The sequence below is a fragment of the Physeter macrocephalus genome, chromosome 2 (genome assembly GCF_002837175.3).
Source record: "Physeter macrocephalus isolate SW-GA chromosome 2, ASM283717v5, whole genome shotgun sequence".
NCBI lineage: Eukaryota > Metazoa > Chordata > Mammalia > Artiodactyla > Physeteridae > Physeter > Physeter macrocephalus.
Window position 1 is genome coordinate 7,979,919 of NC_041215.1, and position 19,452 is coordinate 7,999,370.

Here is a 19,452-nt window from a genome sequence, read left to right on the forward strand (position 1 = left end):
GGGTGGGAAACTAAGAGCCCACAAGCTGCATGATGTGCCTCCCCCACCAAAAAAAAAAAAAAAAAAGAATACCCACTGAATCCACAAGAGGTATTTGTACACCTATGTTCACATCAGCATTATTCACAATAGCCAAAAGGTGGCCATCGACTGATAAATGGATAAAGAAAATGTGGTATACAGCAGAATATCTTTAAAAAGGAAGAAAGTTCTGACACGGGCTACAACATGGGTGAACTTTTGAGGACATTACATAAGTAAAATAAGGCAATCACAAAAAAGATAAATATTGTATAATTCTACATGAGGTATTCAGAGCAGTCAAATTCAGAGACAAAGCAGAATGGTGGTTACCAGGGGCTGGGAGGAAGGGGAAGAGGCAAGTTATTCAATTGGTAAGTTTTCTAAGATGGAAAGAGTTCTGGAGAATGGTTGCACGAAATGTGAACACACTTAATGTTATTTAACTGTACAAATCAAAATAGTTAGGATGTAGAGTTCCCTGGTGGCCTAGTGGTTAGGATGCCAGACTTTCACTGCCATGGTCCTGGGTTCAATCTCTGGTCAGGGATCTGAGATCCCGCAAGTCACATGGCACAGCCAAAAAAAAAAAAAAAAAAGTTAGAATGGTAAATTTTATGCTATGTATATTTTATCAAAATTAAAAATAGGACTTCCCTGGTGGCACAGTGGTTAAGAATCCGCCTGCCAATGCAGGGGATGCGGGTTCGAGCCCTGGTCCAGGAAGATCCCACATGCCGCGGAGCAACTAAGCCTGTGCACCACAACAACTGAGCCCGCGTGCCACAACTACTGAAGCCCACAAACCCAGAGCGCATGCTCCGCAACAAAAGAAGCCACCGTAACAAGAAGCCCGCACACTGCAACAAAGAGTAGCCACTGCTCACCACAACTAGAGAAAGCCCATGTGCAATAACAAAGACCCAACGCAGCCAAAAAATAAAAATTAATTAATTAATTAATTTTTTAAGAAGTTAATGGGGGGCTTCCCTGGTGGCGCAGTGGTTGAGAGTCCGCCTGCCGATGCAGGGGACACGGGTTCGTGCCCCTGCACGATCTTCCCGGTCCGGGAAGATCCCACATGCCGTGGAGCGGCTAGGCCCGTGAGCCATGGCCGCTGAGCCTGCGAACATATAGAAACTTCCAATCAATAAAAGAAACTACTCCAATAAGATCTGGATACACGAAAAATGAAACTTCGACTCTACAACTACAGAAAATTAACTAAAATGAAAAACAGATCGAGAAGAAATATTTATGTCTGTAAGATAAAAGGATAATAGCTATAAAACACTACAATCCAGACAGATAAGTCAGCAAAGGATATGGACAGCAAAGGCCAAAGCAGAAATACAAACAAGAAACAAAGAAATCATTTTCAACAATAAAGTTGTATTAATTAAATCAAACTTGTGGTAGAAGTATGCACCTATTTAACGAAGTAAAAAACTTAAAACATCAATGCTATCAAAGTTGGCATGCTATCAAAGAGAGGAAAATGCTGTACTCGTATATACACTATTTAGAACTGTGTGAAATGGTACACTCCTTTTGGAAAGCCATACAGAAGTAGGTACACCTGAGACAAAAAATTTAACCCATTGCCCTGATAATTCCCCTATCAGCAGTTTATCCTTAGGAAATAATTCCACAGACATTACTATGAAATTAATAAGGTACCTACCAAGACTTTACTTAAAACTCTAATATCTACTCCACTAAAGAACTAATTTCAGTGGTTTAATTACCTGCACTATAACACTTCTGCCTCAAAGCTCTACTACGTTTAAAAAAAAAAAAAAAAAAAGGAAGCACTTCAAATGTAGCACTGTATTACCTCTCAACAACTGCTCTGCAATTCTTTACAGATCATGGCATGGTGGAAGTGTTTTTTCTTCATATGCTATTATAAAAACAGATTCAATACACTGTCCACTGAACCAAATGAAATGTTAAAAAAATCCCTTTGGATATAAAATTCCAATAACAATTAGCATGGCATTGTTGTCTATTATTTTTACTGGGTATAGATAAAACTTGAACATTGGGCTTCCCTGGTGGCGCAGTGGTTGAGAGTCCACCTGCTGATGCAGGGGACACGGGTTTGTGCTCCGGTCTGGGAAGATCCCATCCCACATGCCGCGGAGCAGCTGGGCCCGTGAGCCATGGCCGCTGAGCCTGCGCGTCCAGAGCCTGTGCTCCGCAATGGGAGAGGCAAAAAATCTTGAACATTGCCGACTTTCACCAGGGATCCCCAACAGCTCCAATTACACATCAAGAGAAATTAGAGATGCCAAGAGGAATATACCCTCAGTAATTTACAAAGGAAGACTACCTTCAGATTCTGCCTGGTATATGAGGGGATATCATATAACCAGTAATTATTTTTAATTTAATCTAATGTGTAAATATAATTGTTCATCCTCCAAAATGGATTTTATCCTTCCAGCAATCTTTAACACAGTACTATAGTATTGATATTTTATGTAAGGTCACTGGACGTGTGAAAAGAACTTTAGAGGCCTTAATAAAGTAATTTCACCTAATAATAGTAACAAACACTAAAATCTGTTCCAATTTATTAAGGGGAAACCACAAGTTTGTATGATTTTATTGCTTCTTTAATAAGTTATCTAAAAGTAGAAACAATACTTAAAAATTATGACTTGTATACAGGCATTATAAAGAATGTAGATCATCTAGAATACATAAAGAACTCTCAAAACTCAACAATTAAAATCAAACAATCCAATTAGAAAATGGGCAAAAGACATGAATATATTTCACCAAAGAGGATATACAGATGGGAAATAAACACACAAAAAGATGTTCAACATCATTAGCTATCAGGGAAATGCAAATAAAAACCATAATGAGGGCTTCCCTGATGGCACAGCGGTTAAGAATCTGCCTGCCAATGCAGGGGACACAGGTTCAAGCCCTGGTCCAGGAAGATCCCACATGCTGCAGAGCAGTTAAGCCTGTGCACCACAACTACTGAAGCCTGCATGCCTAGAGCCTGTGTTCCGCAATAAGAGAAGCCCCCGCTCACTGCAACTAAAGAAAGCCTGTGTGCAGCAACGAAGACCCAACACAGCCAAAAAAGAAAGTAAAATAAATAAATTAAAAACAAAAAACAAAAACCATAATGAGATATCATTACATAACTATCAAAATGGTTAAAACAAAAATAGTGAAAACACTAAATTATGGTGAGGAGGAAGAGAAACTGGATCACTCATACACTACTGGTGAGAATGTAAATAGTACAGTTACTCTGGAAATCAGCTTGGCAGTTTCTTATAAAAGTAAACATGCAGTACCATATGATTCAGCAATGGTACTCTTGGGCATTTATCCCAGAGAAATGAAAACTTATGTTCACACAAAACCTGTATATGAATGTTCACAGCACTTTTACTTCTAATAGCCAAAAGCTAGAATAAACCCAGATGTCCTTCAACAGGTGAATGGTTAAACAAACTGTGGTAGATACGTATCACAGAATACTACTTAGTAATAAAAAGGTATAAAATATTGATATACTCAATAACTTGGATGACTCTCCAGGGAATTTTAAGTGGAAAAAACCCAATCTCAAAAGGCTATATATATACTGCATGATTCCATTTACGAACATTTTTGAAATGACAAAATTTTAGAAACAAAGGACAGGTCAGTAGTTGGCAAAAGTTGGAGGAAGAACTGCCAGGAAGAAGATGGGTGTGATATAAAAGGCCCACAGGGGCTTCCCTGGTGGCGCAGTGGTTGAGAGTCCGCCTGCCGATGCGGGGGACAGGGATTCATGCCCTGGTGTGGGAAGATCCCACATGTCGTGGAGGAGCTAGGCCCGTGAGCCATGGCCGCTGAGCCTGCGCTTCCGGAGCCTGTGCTCCGCAACGGGAGAGGCCATAACAGTGAGAGGCCCGTGTACCGCAAAAAATATATAAATAAATAAATAAATAAATAAATAAAAGGCACACCGAAGATATCCTTGTGGCATTGAAACTGTTCAACATCTTGAGTGTGGTAGTGCACATACAAACCCACGCAGGCGATAAAAATGCAGAGAACTTAACATAGTACATACACACAAACAAGTACAAGTAAAACCAGGGACATCTGGAATGTGTCCTTATAGAACTATAGAATTTTCTTTAAAAAAAAAATATGAAAAACATAAACTGGGACACCTGAATAAGATTGGTGGATTATACCAATGTCAATATCCTGGTTGTGCTATTAGATGTTTTTGCAAAACATTATCATTGCAAAACCAAGCAAAACATACATGGGATCTCTCTGTATTATTTCTCACAACTAATAGCATGTGAACTTACAGTGATTTCAATAAAAATTTCAATAAAAAATAATATATATATATATGGGGGCTTCCCTGGTGGCGCAGTGGTTGAGAGTCCGCCTGCCGATGCAGGGAACACGGGTTCGTGCCCCGGTCCGGGAGGATCCCACATGCCGCGGAGCGGCTGGGCCTGTGAGCCATGGCCCGGTCCGGGAAGGGGCCCGAGAGCCCTGAGCGGCTGGGCCTGTGAGCCATGGCCGCTGAGCCTGCACGTCCGGAGCCTCAACGGTGAGAGGTCCGTGTACCGCAAAAAAAAAAAAAAAAAAAAAAAAGGAGATCTACCTCAGTGCTCATATGAATGGATATCCTCAACGTATTAGGTATTCAATAATATGTATATCAGGCCACTCGTGTTACCAAAAGATAAAAAAGGTACATAAACACAAAGAAAATTCTAATAAAATATAAAGAATGAAAATGAGGGACAACTGGGAATTCCCTGGTGGTCCAGTGGTTAGGACTCTGTGCTTTCACCACAGAGGGCCAGGGTTCAATTCCTGGTCAGGGAACTGGGATCCCACAAGCTGCAGAGTGCGGGTCCCCCCGCCCCCCCCAAAAATGAGGGAGCATATGAGGGGTGACAGAAATAAAGTTCCTTTTTTTTAATGTTCCATTTTTCACTTTTACCATGAATTTATATTACTTTTCTAACTAAAAATATTCATAGCAATTTCTTCAAAAGGCTACATTTTGAGATCATTAAAAAAGTTTCAGAAATGATCATTCAATGAAAATCAAACCCACCACCAGAAAAGAGGTGGGCTCTCCTGAAAACCAGGGAGTGGAAATGAAACATTTATTTCCATGACAAAAGACAACCAGCAAAAAGCAACAATGTAATAAAGTTAAACTACTTAACAGCTGGAGTGCAGAGAGATACTGATTCTATGGCCCAAATTAAATTCTCCCGATTACCAAACAAAAAATGGATCAAATTCTCCTGATTATTAAACAAAAACAGAAAAAATACTTAATGCCTTTATCTTACCAATTAAGGAAGAAGAGTTTAGAAGAATAGAGAAAAAAGCAAAAGTGCAAAGATATGTTTCTCAAAATTCACAACTAACTTTTCCAAATGTCCATTTGGCTCTTGGCATATAATAATAATAGGCATCACTTACTGAGCACCTACTTCAGAACTAGTACTGTGCTAGCTGCTTCAGATAAATTATCTTGTTGCATCCTTTCAAACGTGTAGGCTACACAGTATTTGCCCCATTTAGAGATGAGGAACTGGGCCTCAGAGAGATTAAAGGGACTTCTACTAAACAGGTAGCACAGTACATCCTCAAGGGATCTATCCAACTTAAAACTATTATGATTTAATATCCTTAATTAAGAGATTAAACGTGAGAATGGAGAGAAAAATGAATGCTTGAGATACAAGGAGCACAAATTCAAAGCCCTTAGAAATTAAATGCATGAGGAGATAAAGTCAAAAAAATCACTGAAGTTTTGAAATTTGGTACATTGAGGATGAGCATTCACAGTCCACTCATCACCTTCCTACCTAAAATTTACTTTCATTCCCAACTTGTATCTCTGTAATAGCACCATTCATTCTTTTACTCCATAAATATATGAGCGTCTACTACAAAGAAGGCACCATGCTACACATTGTTAAGATGCAAAAAGATGAATCACATCAGGGAGACAAAGGCTAACAGTTCAGCCTGACTGAACCCAGCTAGGATTCCCTGGGCGTAGCATATGAGATTAGAGAAAGTCGGGATGAGGTCCTATCAAAGAGGACACTGAATCTGGGCTTATTTGTTAGGCAAATGGGGAGAGGAGTGAGGCACTGAAGGTAAAGCTTTAACCAGAGACCTAGTTTTCTCATTTTGGAGGTCAGAGGTAATTTTGTCTGTCTCTCCACAGACTGGAGAGAAAAACTATATGAAGACCAGTAATAAAGACATCATAGTAGAATGGAAATAGCATAAAATTTCAACCCTACAGCATGGAATACAAGGCCTATATTTACACTTTATCTCCTGACAACCCCACTCCTCTCAGATTCCTATCAAAGAATTTCTTGCCACTTGCATATGCTATTCCTTCTTACATACTGGCATGTCTCTGCTCAAATTATATATAACCCTCTGTGAAGTTCTTCCAGATTACTCCAGGCATGCCTTCCTCCACACTCCCATAGTACCTATAACACCTATCAGACCATGTGGCATTCTGTATTGTCATTGTTTACACTTGTTTTCCACAGTAAAGTTCCTTAAAAGCAAGTCTACGTTTTTCCCTTTTTTAATACTAGCAGTGCCTAGCACAGAGGAGGCCCTCAAATGCATTTTGATCATATAAACAAAGAAGTGAATCCAGCCTCGAGAAGAAATGGAGGATGATGCCATCATTAAGACAGAAGGAAAAGCATGTTTGGCAATAAAAGAGATAGGGTCAAAAGTGAGTAAGTATGGGGACTTCCCTGGTGGCGCAGTGGTTAAGAATCCGTCTGCCAATGCAGGGGACACAGGTTCGAGACCTGGCCCAGGAAGATCCCACATGCCGCGAAGCAACTAAGCCCCTGCGCCACAACTACTCAGCCTGCACTCTAGAGCCCGCAAGCCACAACTACTGAAGCCCACAAACCCAGAGCCCGTGCTCCCGCAACAAGAGAGGCCACCGCAACGAGAAGCCCGCGCACTGCAACAAAGAGCCCCCAATCGCCACAACTAGAGAAAGCCCACGCGCAGCAAAGAAGCCCCAACGCAGCCAAATAAATAGATAAATAAACAAATAAAAATTAAAAAGCAATGTCAATAATTTTTTTTAAAAGCTTTTTTAAAAAAGTGAGTATGATACAGGTGGAAGAGAAACTTGGGTGGCAATTTGAGTTTCTTGGTCTGAAGCTCAGAAGTCAGATTGAGAGAGTTTTCACACAGTAGAGAAGCAGTAAAGTGAATCAATGAAAGCGGATGAGGCTGCAGAGAATGAAGGAAAGAGGAAGAAAAGAGAACAAGCAGTCATAAAAGGAGTCGCGGCCAAAATGCTGCACATCTAGTAGGATAAGTATGGAGGTGTCATTTGTAACTCTGAAAAGAACAGTTTCAACAGAGTACAGAAGCCAATTCAGAGCTTAAGGAGATGTAAACAAAGTAGACAACTTTTTCAAGAAATTCACCAGTAAAGAGGAAAGATAATCGGAGAGGTTACAGGATAAAGGAAGATTCCTTTAGAATAGGAAGATGTCATTCTGTTTTTAGGCAGAAAAAGTGATGCAGTGAAGGTTGAGAATAAAGATCCCAGAGGGAAGGAGGAAAGAGTAATGAATAAAACCAGGGCCTCCAGCAAGGACAGAGTCAGATAAAGAGCAGAAAATGAGACGTGTGGAGACAGGAAAGGAGGGAGTAGAGAATTGCTGGGATGATGAGAAGGGAAGAGCAGAAAACCCCTGAGGAATCATTTTTGTCTCAGGCAACAACAAGACAAGCCTTGGACATCGTCTGCACTTATCTCTTTCCTTCATTCCTCAAATCCAGGCTCCAATTTTGCCTCCAATCCAGGCAACCCTAAAAGGGCTGCCAATTTTCCCTCCTCTGAAATAATCTTTGGGATTTATCCCCTTTCTTTCTACTACTGACTGATCAATTCTAATTTTTAATTACTACTGCAACAGACTCCTACATCCTAACACTGCCTCTGCTCTCTCCTAGCCAAAGTTTTCCAAACACAGATTTCATCGAATCACTTCTCAGCTGAAATTCCTCACTGGATCCCAGTTCCTATCACATCAATACCAAATGCCACAGTCTGGATTTCTAGGCCTTATTACCTGAGGACACCCATCCTACCCAACCTTCTGAAAATACTATGTTCATTTAGTTCTCTTTATCCAAAGTACCCTTCTAAACCTAACCAAACCTAACCCAGTCAAGACCAATTCAAGTCCCACTTCTTCCTTGAAGCTCTAAGTTTCATTCATCTCTCCATTGATCTCCTTAACCATGTAAACATCCATAGCACAGAACTTAGTACAGGGAGTGGTTTGTATTTTCTGGATCTCCAAGATTGTACCGGGGGATATTGTTACAACACTAAGATATCTTTTTTTTTTTTTGGCCACACCACGCAGCATGCGGGATCTTAGTTCCCCAACCAGGGATGGAACCCATGCCCCCTACAGTGGAAGCTCGGATTCTTAACCACTGGACCGCCAGGGAAGTCCCAAGATATCTATTTTTAAGTGGCCAAGAAAATCTCTATTCAAACATCCATCCCATGTACAATACAGTGTCCTAATGAAGCACTAACTAGTATTACATTGCAAATCAATTACAAGGTAAAATTGCAAACAAATCTGTCAAAAAGATGCTGTGTTCCTTAAAGTCAATGTAAATAATAAAGAAGAATCACCCCAATTACAGGCAAGGAAAAGTTGATCTAGGTCAACCAGTAAACAAGTGACAACTGACAAGGATACAGGACAGGAGCTTCAAAGAGTGATATGAACATCAAAGGGTTAAGAAATGTTAGTGAATGACACAGTGGAGAGAGGATAAAACAAGACTGACAAAATATCATTGATTCTTTTTTATTGCAGGGGGAGGGAAGTAGGTGCACCTCGCGGGATGTGTAACTTCCCCAACCAGGGATCGAACCTGTACCCCCTGCAGCAGAAGCACGGAGTCTTAACCACTGATCCACCAGGGAAGTCCCAATATCAGTAATTCTTGAAGCTAGGTGAGGAGTACATGGAAATTCAACTATTTTCTCTTTTTCGGTATACACCTGAAATTTTCCATAATGGATATTCTTAAAACAAAAACCTCAGTAAGACTGATTAAGTCCTTAAATATTTTAAGAAATTTATCCTCCTTATGATCATAATGAGAAAATGAAGCAAAATAAAGTATGCCATCTCCTATGGTACAATTTTGCTGGACAAAATTTTTAAAAATCTATTTGATTCTTGCCTTATTATAAAAAACAGTAGCCATCATAATTAAACAAATTTTTTTTTAGTATTTATTTATTTGGCTGCACCAGGTCTTAGTTGCGGCATGTGGGATCTTCATTGCCGTGTGCGGGCTCTTAGTTGCAGCATGTGGGATCTAGTCAGGGATCAAACCCAGGCCCCCTGCATTGGGAGCACGGAGTCTCAGCCACTGGACCACCAGGGAAGTCCCATAATCAAAATTTTGATAAAGGTTTAAAACTTACTTTTAGGGACCTCCCTGGTGGCGCAGTGGTTGGGAATCCGTCTGCCAATGCAGGGGACACGGGTTCGAGCCCTGGTCCACGAAGATCCCACATGCTGCGGAGCAACTAAGCCCGGGCACCACAACTACTAAGCCTGCGCTCTAGAGCCTGCAAGCCACAACTACTGAGCCCACGTGCCACAACTACTGAAGCCCACGTGCCTAGAGCCCATGCTCCGCAACAAAGAAGCCACCGCAATAAGAATCCCGCACACTGCAAGAAGAGTAGCCCCCCGCTAGCCGCAACTAGAGAAAGACGGCGCACAGCATCAAAGACCCAAGGCAGCCAAAAATAAATAAATAAAAAATAAAAATTAAAAAAAAGAAATATGTCTTTTCAAAAATAAATAAATAAAACTTACTTTTATAATTCTTAATTTTACTTTTCAATATAAAATCCTAAATAAACCTTTCTCTCCTTATTTACTTATGAAATTTTAGTCCTCATTTTGAGTGTATTCATTTTTAGCAGTCTTCTTTAGATAAAGAGGATCACTAATCTAAAATGTATGTCAGACCATCCTGGAGGCTGGCTACATCCTATGAACTTTGAGGATCCCCAAATTCATGAATACCACCATAGCATAAATTAACTCTATTCATATTTATCTCCATAAAATATCTAAGTGAGGAAAAGTAGCAAACAAACTGCTGCAATCAGCCTAGTGAGAAAACCATGAGTTACTTCAGGCCCAGGCAAGAGTGTCAGAGACCTTCAAAAGTCACTAAAGAAAAACAAGAGTACTCAGATAATTCTATGGTTTCAAGGGTTTCAGTCTTGTCTCCAATAACGTCAAGTGCCTTGAAGGTTGATCTATGTCTTCTATGACATCTGTTTTTACTACAAGACTATGAAGACCCAATAAGATAATACAGACCAAAGCACTAAATAAACTGTAAGTTATTGACTGCTTTAACTTGGAGCTCTGGGGACCAACCTTCCTTGAAGATTTTTTCAAGTATCTACAATGTACAAAGCACTGTACATTGTTTATGTACATTGGCAAAAATTAGACAGTATCAACCCAATTAAATATAAAAGCACCAGGTCAGGATTATTAACTGTAATGACAAGCATTTCACATCACTGTACACAGAAAAAAACGGAAGAACATGAAGGTAAACTGAAGAGGCTGCTCATTTATGACAGGAGGCAAAAAGTCTGCTGATAGCTAGTTGTACAAAACAACTGGCAATATGATGCTGAATTATGTGTCTTTCCCTAATTCCAGACAGAGGGCTTAAAACCCTAATAACTACTCTTAATCTCATCAGGAGAATCTCATTCTATCACAATATTACAGACAGAAAAAAAGACAAATAGCATTTGCAAAAGATTTTCTAATTTCTAGCCCTGAGCACAGGATCTAATACAGAGTAAGGACTCTATACCTGCTGCATCAACCAATCAACTGTGAATAGTCTCAAAACATTAATAGTGTGTGGCTATATAGAAATTAATTTTAATTACACCTTTCCCAGGCTTATTGTTCAACTACATTTGCATTTTGAGATTGACTACACTTTAAATCCTCAGTTAAAAAATATCAAAGGCAAAAATATATACATACACATATCACAGGCGAAAATCAAAGCAACAGATTTCATCTACAACCAGAATGAAAGAATAAAGATGGGAATTCCCTGGCGGTCCAGTGGTTAGGACTTGGCATTTTCACTGCTGTGGCCCAGGTTCAGTCCCTGGTCTGGGAACTAAGCTCTCGCAAGCCATGAGCAGCACAGCCGGGTGTGGGGGCAAAAAAAAAAAAAGAATAAAGATACTTGCTTCTTCAAGTCCATAATCTTTTGAGCAATTTAGATTTTCTACCTGAAAAGTTTTTCTACATTTATACAAGTTTGTTAACTCTCATTTTAGATGCGTAACACACTTTCTATAGGCGCCAGTATTTTCAATTGTTTTTAATAGAACCTATACTCCACTGACATTTCTTTGATAAGAAACACATAGATTTACATTTATGTTTGTATCCTTCTAGAGGAACATGTATCTCCACCTTCAGATCTAAGTTTTTATGTTAAAAAGACAAAACTATATATGTGTAAAATAAATTTCAATGTGAACCCACGAAGAAGGATTTGTCTGAGCTGCCAATACAGCCTATCCACCCTGAAAAATACCTCGGACAATACAAACACTAAATTACTACCAAAACAAATTTTTTTAATCTGCAACTGCAAGCTAAGAAATCAAGGAGTACTAAAGCATATTTAAGATATGAATCAACAGAAACAAAAGTGACACACCCACATTCTCACTCTAACTTTAAAGAACAGCAGGGCTATACAGTAAAATGAATGTTTAATGCACTCATAACTATCATCACACACCATAAAATTTTCTCTGATTAAATCTTTACATAGTATTTCAGTGGTATTTTGGGAGGAAATGGGATCCTCTTTGGTGACATTACAGGTGACCAAGACAATGTGTCTGGACAGAAACAAAATCAGAATCAAATTTTTAAAGCTGAAAGGAATCTTTTAACAATCATGTTAAAACAATCAGATTTTAAAGGTGATTAAACTGAGGCTAAGAGAAGTCAAGTGATCATTTAGCTAACTAGGAAGAGTCAAAAAATTCTGCGTAAGATCAAACTTTTAAAAAAACTTTATCACTTACCACAATCTAACAATAGTATGTAGCACTAACGAGTAACTCAAATTACATTTTTTTCCATTTCTATACACATACACCCATACCACACGTTTATATACACTTCAAAATTTAAAACTAGGAAAGGTTTTAATGGTGGCAGTTACCTGAAGCATAGGATGCTGTACAACAGGTAGTTCAGGAAAATCAGCCCAATTTAAATTCTGACTGATGTCCAAGAAGGCCTTCTCATCTTAGCTACTCTGAATGTTTACCCCAAATGCACTTCAACCTGCAGCAAAAGTCACCCCATCAACTAAAAATATAAGCCATGCCTTACACAGAAACAGGACTCCAAGTAATTAACTGGTTCACCTGTACTCATGATACCAGCAAGCCAAAGCCAAGCTCACTTAAAAATGAAAAAGCTAAACAAATGTATACCTCCATCTTGAACATTTAAATTTGAACTCAATCAAATGCCCTTAAAGTTTAACTCTTAGCCAGTCCTCAATGGAGAGTTAACCAGGAAAAATCAAAAAAGAACCAAACTCATATAATAGAAGATGATTTTTTAAATCAAAGTATAATTTCCCCAAAAAGCTTATCATTAGCAATAGGCTTTCATCTGTGAACTGATAAACAACAAAAAACCAATTAGTTATAATTGGTTTTTATAGTTTCCCTTTAAGTTGCCTGTATATATACATTTATGTATATATTTAAGTTGTACCAAAAACTGCTTACAAATGGCAATTCCTGTGAAGTAGATGATGATGAAGTTCCAGGTAATTCTAGCATGTTTCCTAATGTACTGGTACTGGAGTCTGGATCATCCTGAAAAGATAAATTTATTGAGTTTAATTGCTCTTCTATGGTAATGGTTGTATCTCCTAGTGAAAGGGGGGCTGGGAGAAGGGCTGCTTTTTCATTGCTGCCGTCCACTTCATTTCTTTGCTTATTTTTCTGTGTTTCAGTTTGAGGAGCTAATGGCAAGAATGGCGATTTGACTGCACCGTGTCTACTGTCTGGTGTGCTGTCTTGTTCATTTCCCATGGCCACGTCTACACCATTCTCTGATTTAGGCTCATAATTGCAGGTGGCATTGGTCTGAGTTTCCTCAAAGATCTCCTCTATACTCTCATCCTCTGTGACTGGCTGTTCTGGGTCCATTTCAGAATCTACATCTGCATCGTCCACACAAGTAAAATTCTCAAAGTGCAGAAAGCCATTCTTGATAGTCTTTGTTACTTTTACCTGGAGTTCAGGGGAGTTATTACAAGAGGGTTCCTGTTTCATAGCAAGTGCTGTTGGACCACCAGGACTCAAGGAAGTGCAAACAATTGGCGACTGAGCTCTTGAATCACTTTTTTCAGGGTCTTGAAAGGATTCTGATCCATCAGCAGACCCATTTAAATACTCTACATTGATCATGGAGGCCAAATCCTGTAGTCTCCGCAGTGGAATGTAACAAGATGGAGAATCTTGTCCATAAGCATTTTGGGATGTTCCACTGGCAGTCGATAACTGCATAGTACACCCATTAAGTGGCTCAGAAAAATTGGATTGACCATTACCGAAAGGGCTGTCCTTGTCTTCAGGGGCATCTAAATTCACTGGATTGGAAAAGGGCAGCAGACAATTTCTTCTAGGTAGTTCACAGGTCTGATCCATCCTGGGCCAGCATCAACCTGGAATCCAAAAACACAGCAATTAATCTGAGTTAATAGGCCATTTGACTCTTATCTTCAAAATGGCAGCCACTTCTCGAGGCCTAGTGGCCTCGAAGCCTAGTTCTACTGCACTTCCATGGAAGGAAAAAGTTCCCCAGCTGACGATGGAAAAATGGCCTCGGAGAGACTCCGCAAACTCCATCTTCCCGGAGATGGGCAGATCTTGCCACATGGAAACAGCCGTCCCTTTTTTCTGCATTGCAGACTGGTGGACAGTTGGGCTGATCTAAAATTAAAATCCCTTTGGCAGAAGAAATTTCCAAATCTCAAACAGCAATAGTCCTTCCATTCCCCCGCTGGGGGTCCTGTGGCCGGATCTCCCGAAGGGAGGGGGCTGTAGGTTTCGAGGGGGTCTCCGGGACGCTGCACAAAAAGGTTATCCCCCCCATCCTTTCTGGCTCGCTCGGGCGCAGCGGTCACAATAGCGCTGCACCCTGCGCCCCAGCCGGCGCCGGAGCCTTTGCAGCGGCCGTGCTCTGGCCGCAGGCGAGTCGGACGAAGCGGGTGCACCCCGAAGCTCGCCTTTCTGACTGCAGGCCTGCTCGGTCCACGGCTGCAGGGCCCAGAGGCTGGAACGCGGCAGGGGGAGAAACGGAGGCAGCCAGAGAAGCCGAGTCAGGGCAGCAGCAGCTGCTACAGCTTGACAAACATGGCTGCTGCCGACGCCGCCGCCGCCTGCCCGGGCCGCGCTCCTTCCCACAGCGCCGGCAGCACCTCCTGGCCAAGCCGATCTCACTCATCAATATTCAGCACCAAGCAAAGTTTGCTGCAGGAGGGCAGCCGGCCCCGTGCCCCCCAGCCGGCTACCTGAAGGGAGGCGGAGGCCGAGGTGCGCGCGGGAGGCCGGCGGGGCACTGGCCGCGCGGGGAGGAAGTTCGCGGCGGCCCGGCCGGCTAGGCCTGAGCCCTGCTGGTAGTGATGGAGGGGGAGGGGGCCTGCGGCTGCAACGCCGCCGGCCACCAACCCTGTGCCGCGCCCGGCCCTCCCCCGCGCCCCTCACCTCACGGCCACCACCATCTTCCCCGCCCGGCCGCCTCCCCCCTCCGCTCGCGCCTGCCCGCCGCCCACCCCAGCGCACTAGTTACCGTGCCCCGCGCCCCCTCCCGGGCCGGCTGGGGGGAGGGGGTGACCCTCATTACACTGGGGCGCGAGCGGAGCGGTGGGGAGAGCGCGGAGCCGCTCGCCGCACCCCCCTCCCCCCGCGTCTCTCTTCAGGGGAGAAGGCAGCGAATGCGACCTGCCCCGGCCTATTCCGCCGCCGCCTCCTCCTCCTCACACCCCCACCGCGCGCGCCCCCGCGGCGGCGCGAGCGACCGAGCGCCTCGCGCCGGCCCGCGTGCGGCTGGGGCCCCGAGTGCGCGCGCACCCCTTCCCCCACGGCGCGCGCTCCTTTGCCTCACTCTTCGGGGTTCAGGGCGGGTGAAGTCGGGCTCGCGAGCGCGCCGCCCAATCAGCGGAGCCGCCGCTGCCGCCCCCTCCCCTCCCCCTGCGCGCCAGCTCGCGGCCCGGGCCTACGGGCCGGCCCGGCTGCCCGGGCGGGGCCTGAGGCGGGCTCCCCAGGGGCCTCGCGCGCCTCCCCGGAGTGTCGGGGCCTGCGGGCGTCGTGGGTGGCACTCCGATCCCCTCACCTACCTCAGGGAGCTGCGCCGGCCCCGGGCTGCACACAGTTCCAGCACCCTACCGGTCTCGAGACCCAGCCCCGGCGGCACCTGGCCGGGCTGAGGCCTGTCCGACCGCCCCGCCAGCCCCGCTCGGGCCCGCGTCAGTCCCGGCCTCCATCTTAGGTTACAGCCCTGGTTCCCCATCCACTGGGCACCTGCCCTCAGCCCGCTCCGCTCGGCCCGAGGCCAAGGCAACCCCCCTCCTACCGCGGGGCTCACCTGGGGGCTGGGGCTGGGGTCTTCGAGGCCTCAAACCCCGAGCAGGCGCGGCCGCAGGTGAACCCCCTGCCCGGCCGCACCCCAAGCCCACACCACCACCACTACAGACCAAGCTGAGCAGGAAACAAAATGGAGGCAGCAGCTCGGGTCTGCCTCCCCGAGCCAAGCCTGTACAGCCCCAGGGCTCCCTCCTGCCGCAGGCCCGACGCCCGCGAGGCAGGGGGCTGGCTCGTCCAGGCACCAAAGGCAGCCACCCTAGAGCAGCGCAGACAGGCCGGGAACTCGGCCCTGCGGTCCCCACAGCCCCTCACCCACCACCCCTTCCCTTCCCCCTCCCCCCCATTCCTCTCCCTCCCCCTGCCCGGCCGTGCGGGGTGAGCGGCTCCCGGGAGCTGGGTCGGGTCGGGTTACCGGCCCGGGCACTGCCCGCCCAGCCGTGGCCTCGGCAGGGGGGATGAGGCCGGGCGACCCCCGCGCTGAGCCCACCCCCCCCCCGCACCCGAGCCGGGCAGCAGTCTGACAGCGCGCCCGCACCTCGGCCTGCCGCGGTGCGGCCCCCGCCCAGTGAGATCGAGTCCCCAGCCCGGGCACCGCGGGGACGAAGCTCCCTCACCACCCCCGGGCCCAGGGGTCCTCGCAGCCTCGGGCGGGGCGAGGGGAGTGCTGGGGGAGGGGTCCACTAATCAATCCCTGCACCGCCTCCCGCGCCTAGTCCGGGTCTGGGCCTGGCACTGGGACTTGGGCCGGGGGCGCGGGCGGGCGTCAGTAGGTGAGTGCGCGCGGGGCAGTGGACGCGAGCTGGGGGCCCGGAGGGGTCGCGCTTCGCACGGCGGACGCTGCAGTTCTCTGCACCCAGGCAGATGGCCCTCTCGTGCCACCTCCGCCCGGCGCAGGCCGCCTGCTCAGCAGCCCTGCTCCCCGGGGAGCGCGCGCCTCACCCCTGCAGGCTGGGCATCGGGACCCCGGCGGAACAGCGCTGGGAGGGCGGACCGCCGGGCTGGCCCCGCCAAGCCTGCTGGCCTAATCCCTGGCCTGGGGCGCTCTGCTCTCGGGCGCCTGGCACCTCGAGGCCTGCACCCAGTGCCCGGGGCCCCGCAGCACCGGCCTAGCGCGGCTGCAGCGCGTCCAATCACAAAAGACAACGTGAAGGCAAGCGGGGGAACCCAAACAACCTGACCCCGCGACGCCTACCCCCCCAGCCCCTTCCCCTAACCCGATCCAACTCCGACCCCCGCCCCGGGCTTGCTCCCCGACCAAAAGCTCACCTCGGGACCTATCTGGTCCCTAGAGTGCTAAGCTCATCCTCGCTGTTCAGAGAAAACCACGATCGACCGCCATAAAAATTCCGCCTCCTCCAGAAAGCCTTCTGTGATTAGAGTTAACTCCATCTCAAAGCTGAGGGCGCCGCCCTCGAGAGCCACGTGACTACCATTCCTCCCAGGGCTTAGTAAATGTGCATAATTATTGCCCCAGTGGAGTGTTTACCCGCCATCCTTCTATCTGTTAACCGTGAGCCCACCTGGGAGAAAGGCCACTTTTGGCGTTGCTCTGCGCGGTATTGGATTTGGCATGGAGCTCCCTAGATTTCATCCTTCGGCCTTCTCCAAGCTTCACCCCCAAACTGGCCCCAGTTGGCTTGGAGCTCAGGATACCCTTAGCCTCCTGCCCTCCAAGGCCCACAGACCAGCCAAGGAGATACACAACAGGTCCTTACCACACCTAAGTGCTGGGATGCAGTCCCTGTCAAGAGAGTAGCAGGCTCGGAAGGAAGGTGCCCCCTGGAACCACAGTGATGAGAGGGGCACTGTGACCCCAGAAGGCCTCCTTCTGTTCAAGAGAATGAGGTACCCTGACTGTTCCCAGGTGCGAAGTCAGGTTGGCAGTGTTCTGTGTGCTAGGACCAGCCAGAGAATAGCTGGGTCTACACCCCAGGGTACTGCCCTACAGGGACCTGCCCTTTGTTCTACTAAGGAGTGACTCCTGCTAATCCCTTCTAGGCAGTTCAGTGGGGGAGCTCTGACTGGTTCCTTTTTCACACCTAATAATTTGAGCCAATCATTTCTGACTGACAGTTACCCTTGCCAGTTGCCCCAATTCATTAAGGTTACTCTCAACCCTTTACTTTCCCACGACCATCCTGAGGGCCTGTGAGCTGCCACTGTATGGCCTTGAGATGGTCGATTAACAGCCCCAGGCCTCAGTTTCCTCACCTGTGGCTTCCAATGCACAGGGTGGCTGTGAGGATCCTGCAAGGTGAAAGTAAGTGTTAGGGGCCTATACAGACTGAGCACTTGATGAATGCTGAAATGTGTTTCACTGCTTCATTCAGCAACCATTTCCTGCATTCCAGGCAGTATTGCTGGGTGCTGGGTAAACAAAGGATGAGATGCCTGCCTTAGGAAGCCCCAGGCCTTAGGAAGAAACAGTTAAATAAAGGCGCTAAGGTGTGAAGAGGGGCCGGGACAGTGGTTCCCCCCAGGGCTGACCTCTACACATCCCTGCCCTATAGGAACCCCGCTCTCCAACCTCCCAGGCCCCACGGAATAGGAGTAGGGGCTAAAGGGGGACGGGCAGCTGGGGATGAACAGCTTACTGATGGTCTCGGGAAAAAGACTGAATCCCAGAGAAAATCTCTTGGACTTCCCTGGAATGACTGAAGTGTCCCTTCCTGCCTCTTAGAGTGGAATATGGCTTCAGAGGTCTCATTCACAGCAGCCCCCACTGGAGCCTCCCCATCCAGCAGGCACTGGCCAAGCACCTCATGTGTGCCAGATCTGGGCTGAGGGAACCCACAGGACCCAATATTCTCACAAGGACACTAGCTTCTGAAGTGGGGGAAGAAGGGATAGGGCTGGCTGTGGCCGGCCCTCCTTGTCTCAGCACAGGGAACTTTTCTGGGCCTGTGCCTCCCATCCTTAAGACAGAGATTAGCATCAGTAACTACTCTCTGAGTCTATGCTGTGTACTGGACACCATGCTGGGCACTTGACACGCATGAGTTCCTTTAACCCTTTAGCAGCCCTGTGAAGAAATGAGGTCCAAAAGATTAAGCCTTTCTGCAAGGTCTCAGAGTCCTGTCACCTGGTGTGATCAGCCTCACATCCCTTGCTCTTAGCCAGCACACCTTCCAGATACTGTCTATGAGAAGGGCCAGCACAGTGTCTTGCCCACAGGTGCTCAGGAATTTGAGTGGCAGGCAAAGTGAGATTACCTTAGCCTCAGTTTCTTCATCTGTAAATTACTGTTACTCCTAACCTGCTGAAAGAGATACCTGCCGAGACATTACACCAGTGTACTTCTTTTTTCTTACAACTGCCCCCCCCTTAATTAATTAATTCAGCAGATAATTATTTAGCTCCCCCTCAGAGCCTTGTGGGAAAGGCAGAGAAGAAGTAACAAGGTAGAGAGCTGAGTACTCAGAGAGAAGCCAGAGGTGCTGGGGGAGCTGGGGTGGCCTCAGGGACAGTCAGGGAAGGTCTTCCACAGAAGTGACATCTAGAGGGAGTCCAGAAGGACTCACAGGAATAGTTTGGAAAGGAGGAGATAGCTAGAGATTCCAGCAGAAGAGCCCAGAGAAATACCAGGCTTTGGAGGAATTGACCACAGTTCAGTGTGGCCAGAGGGTAGTGCG

At 46.3% G+C, this 19,452-nt stretch overlaps 1 protein-coding gene across 8 annotated transcripts in view; it reads right to left on the reverse strand.

The window, feature by feature from the left end:
* NSD1 (nuclear receptor binding SET domain protein 1) overlaps positions 1-15,885 on the reverse strand; it is a 121,395-nt gene extending 105,510 nt beyond the window's left edge. Inside the window, exons 1-3 of one of the 8 annotated variants that reach the window (XM_055080014.1) lie at positions 14,749-14,940; positions 13,786-13,899; positions 12,956-13,045 (exon numbers count right to left, since the gene is read on the reverse strand). In XM_055080014.1, the coding sequence (XP_054935989.1) occupies positions 12,956-13,045; positions 13,786-13,815 (120 nt within the window). In that variant the 5' untranslated portion in view covers positions 13,816-13,899; positions 14,749-14,940. The other 7 variants (XM_028497870.2, XM_028497864.2, XM_028497862.2 and 4 more) reach the window with 7 other exon arrangements.
* Between the last annotated feature and the right edge of the window lie 3,567 nt (positions 15,886-19,452).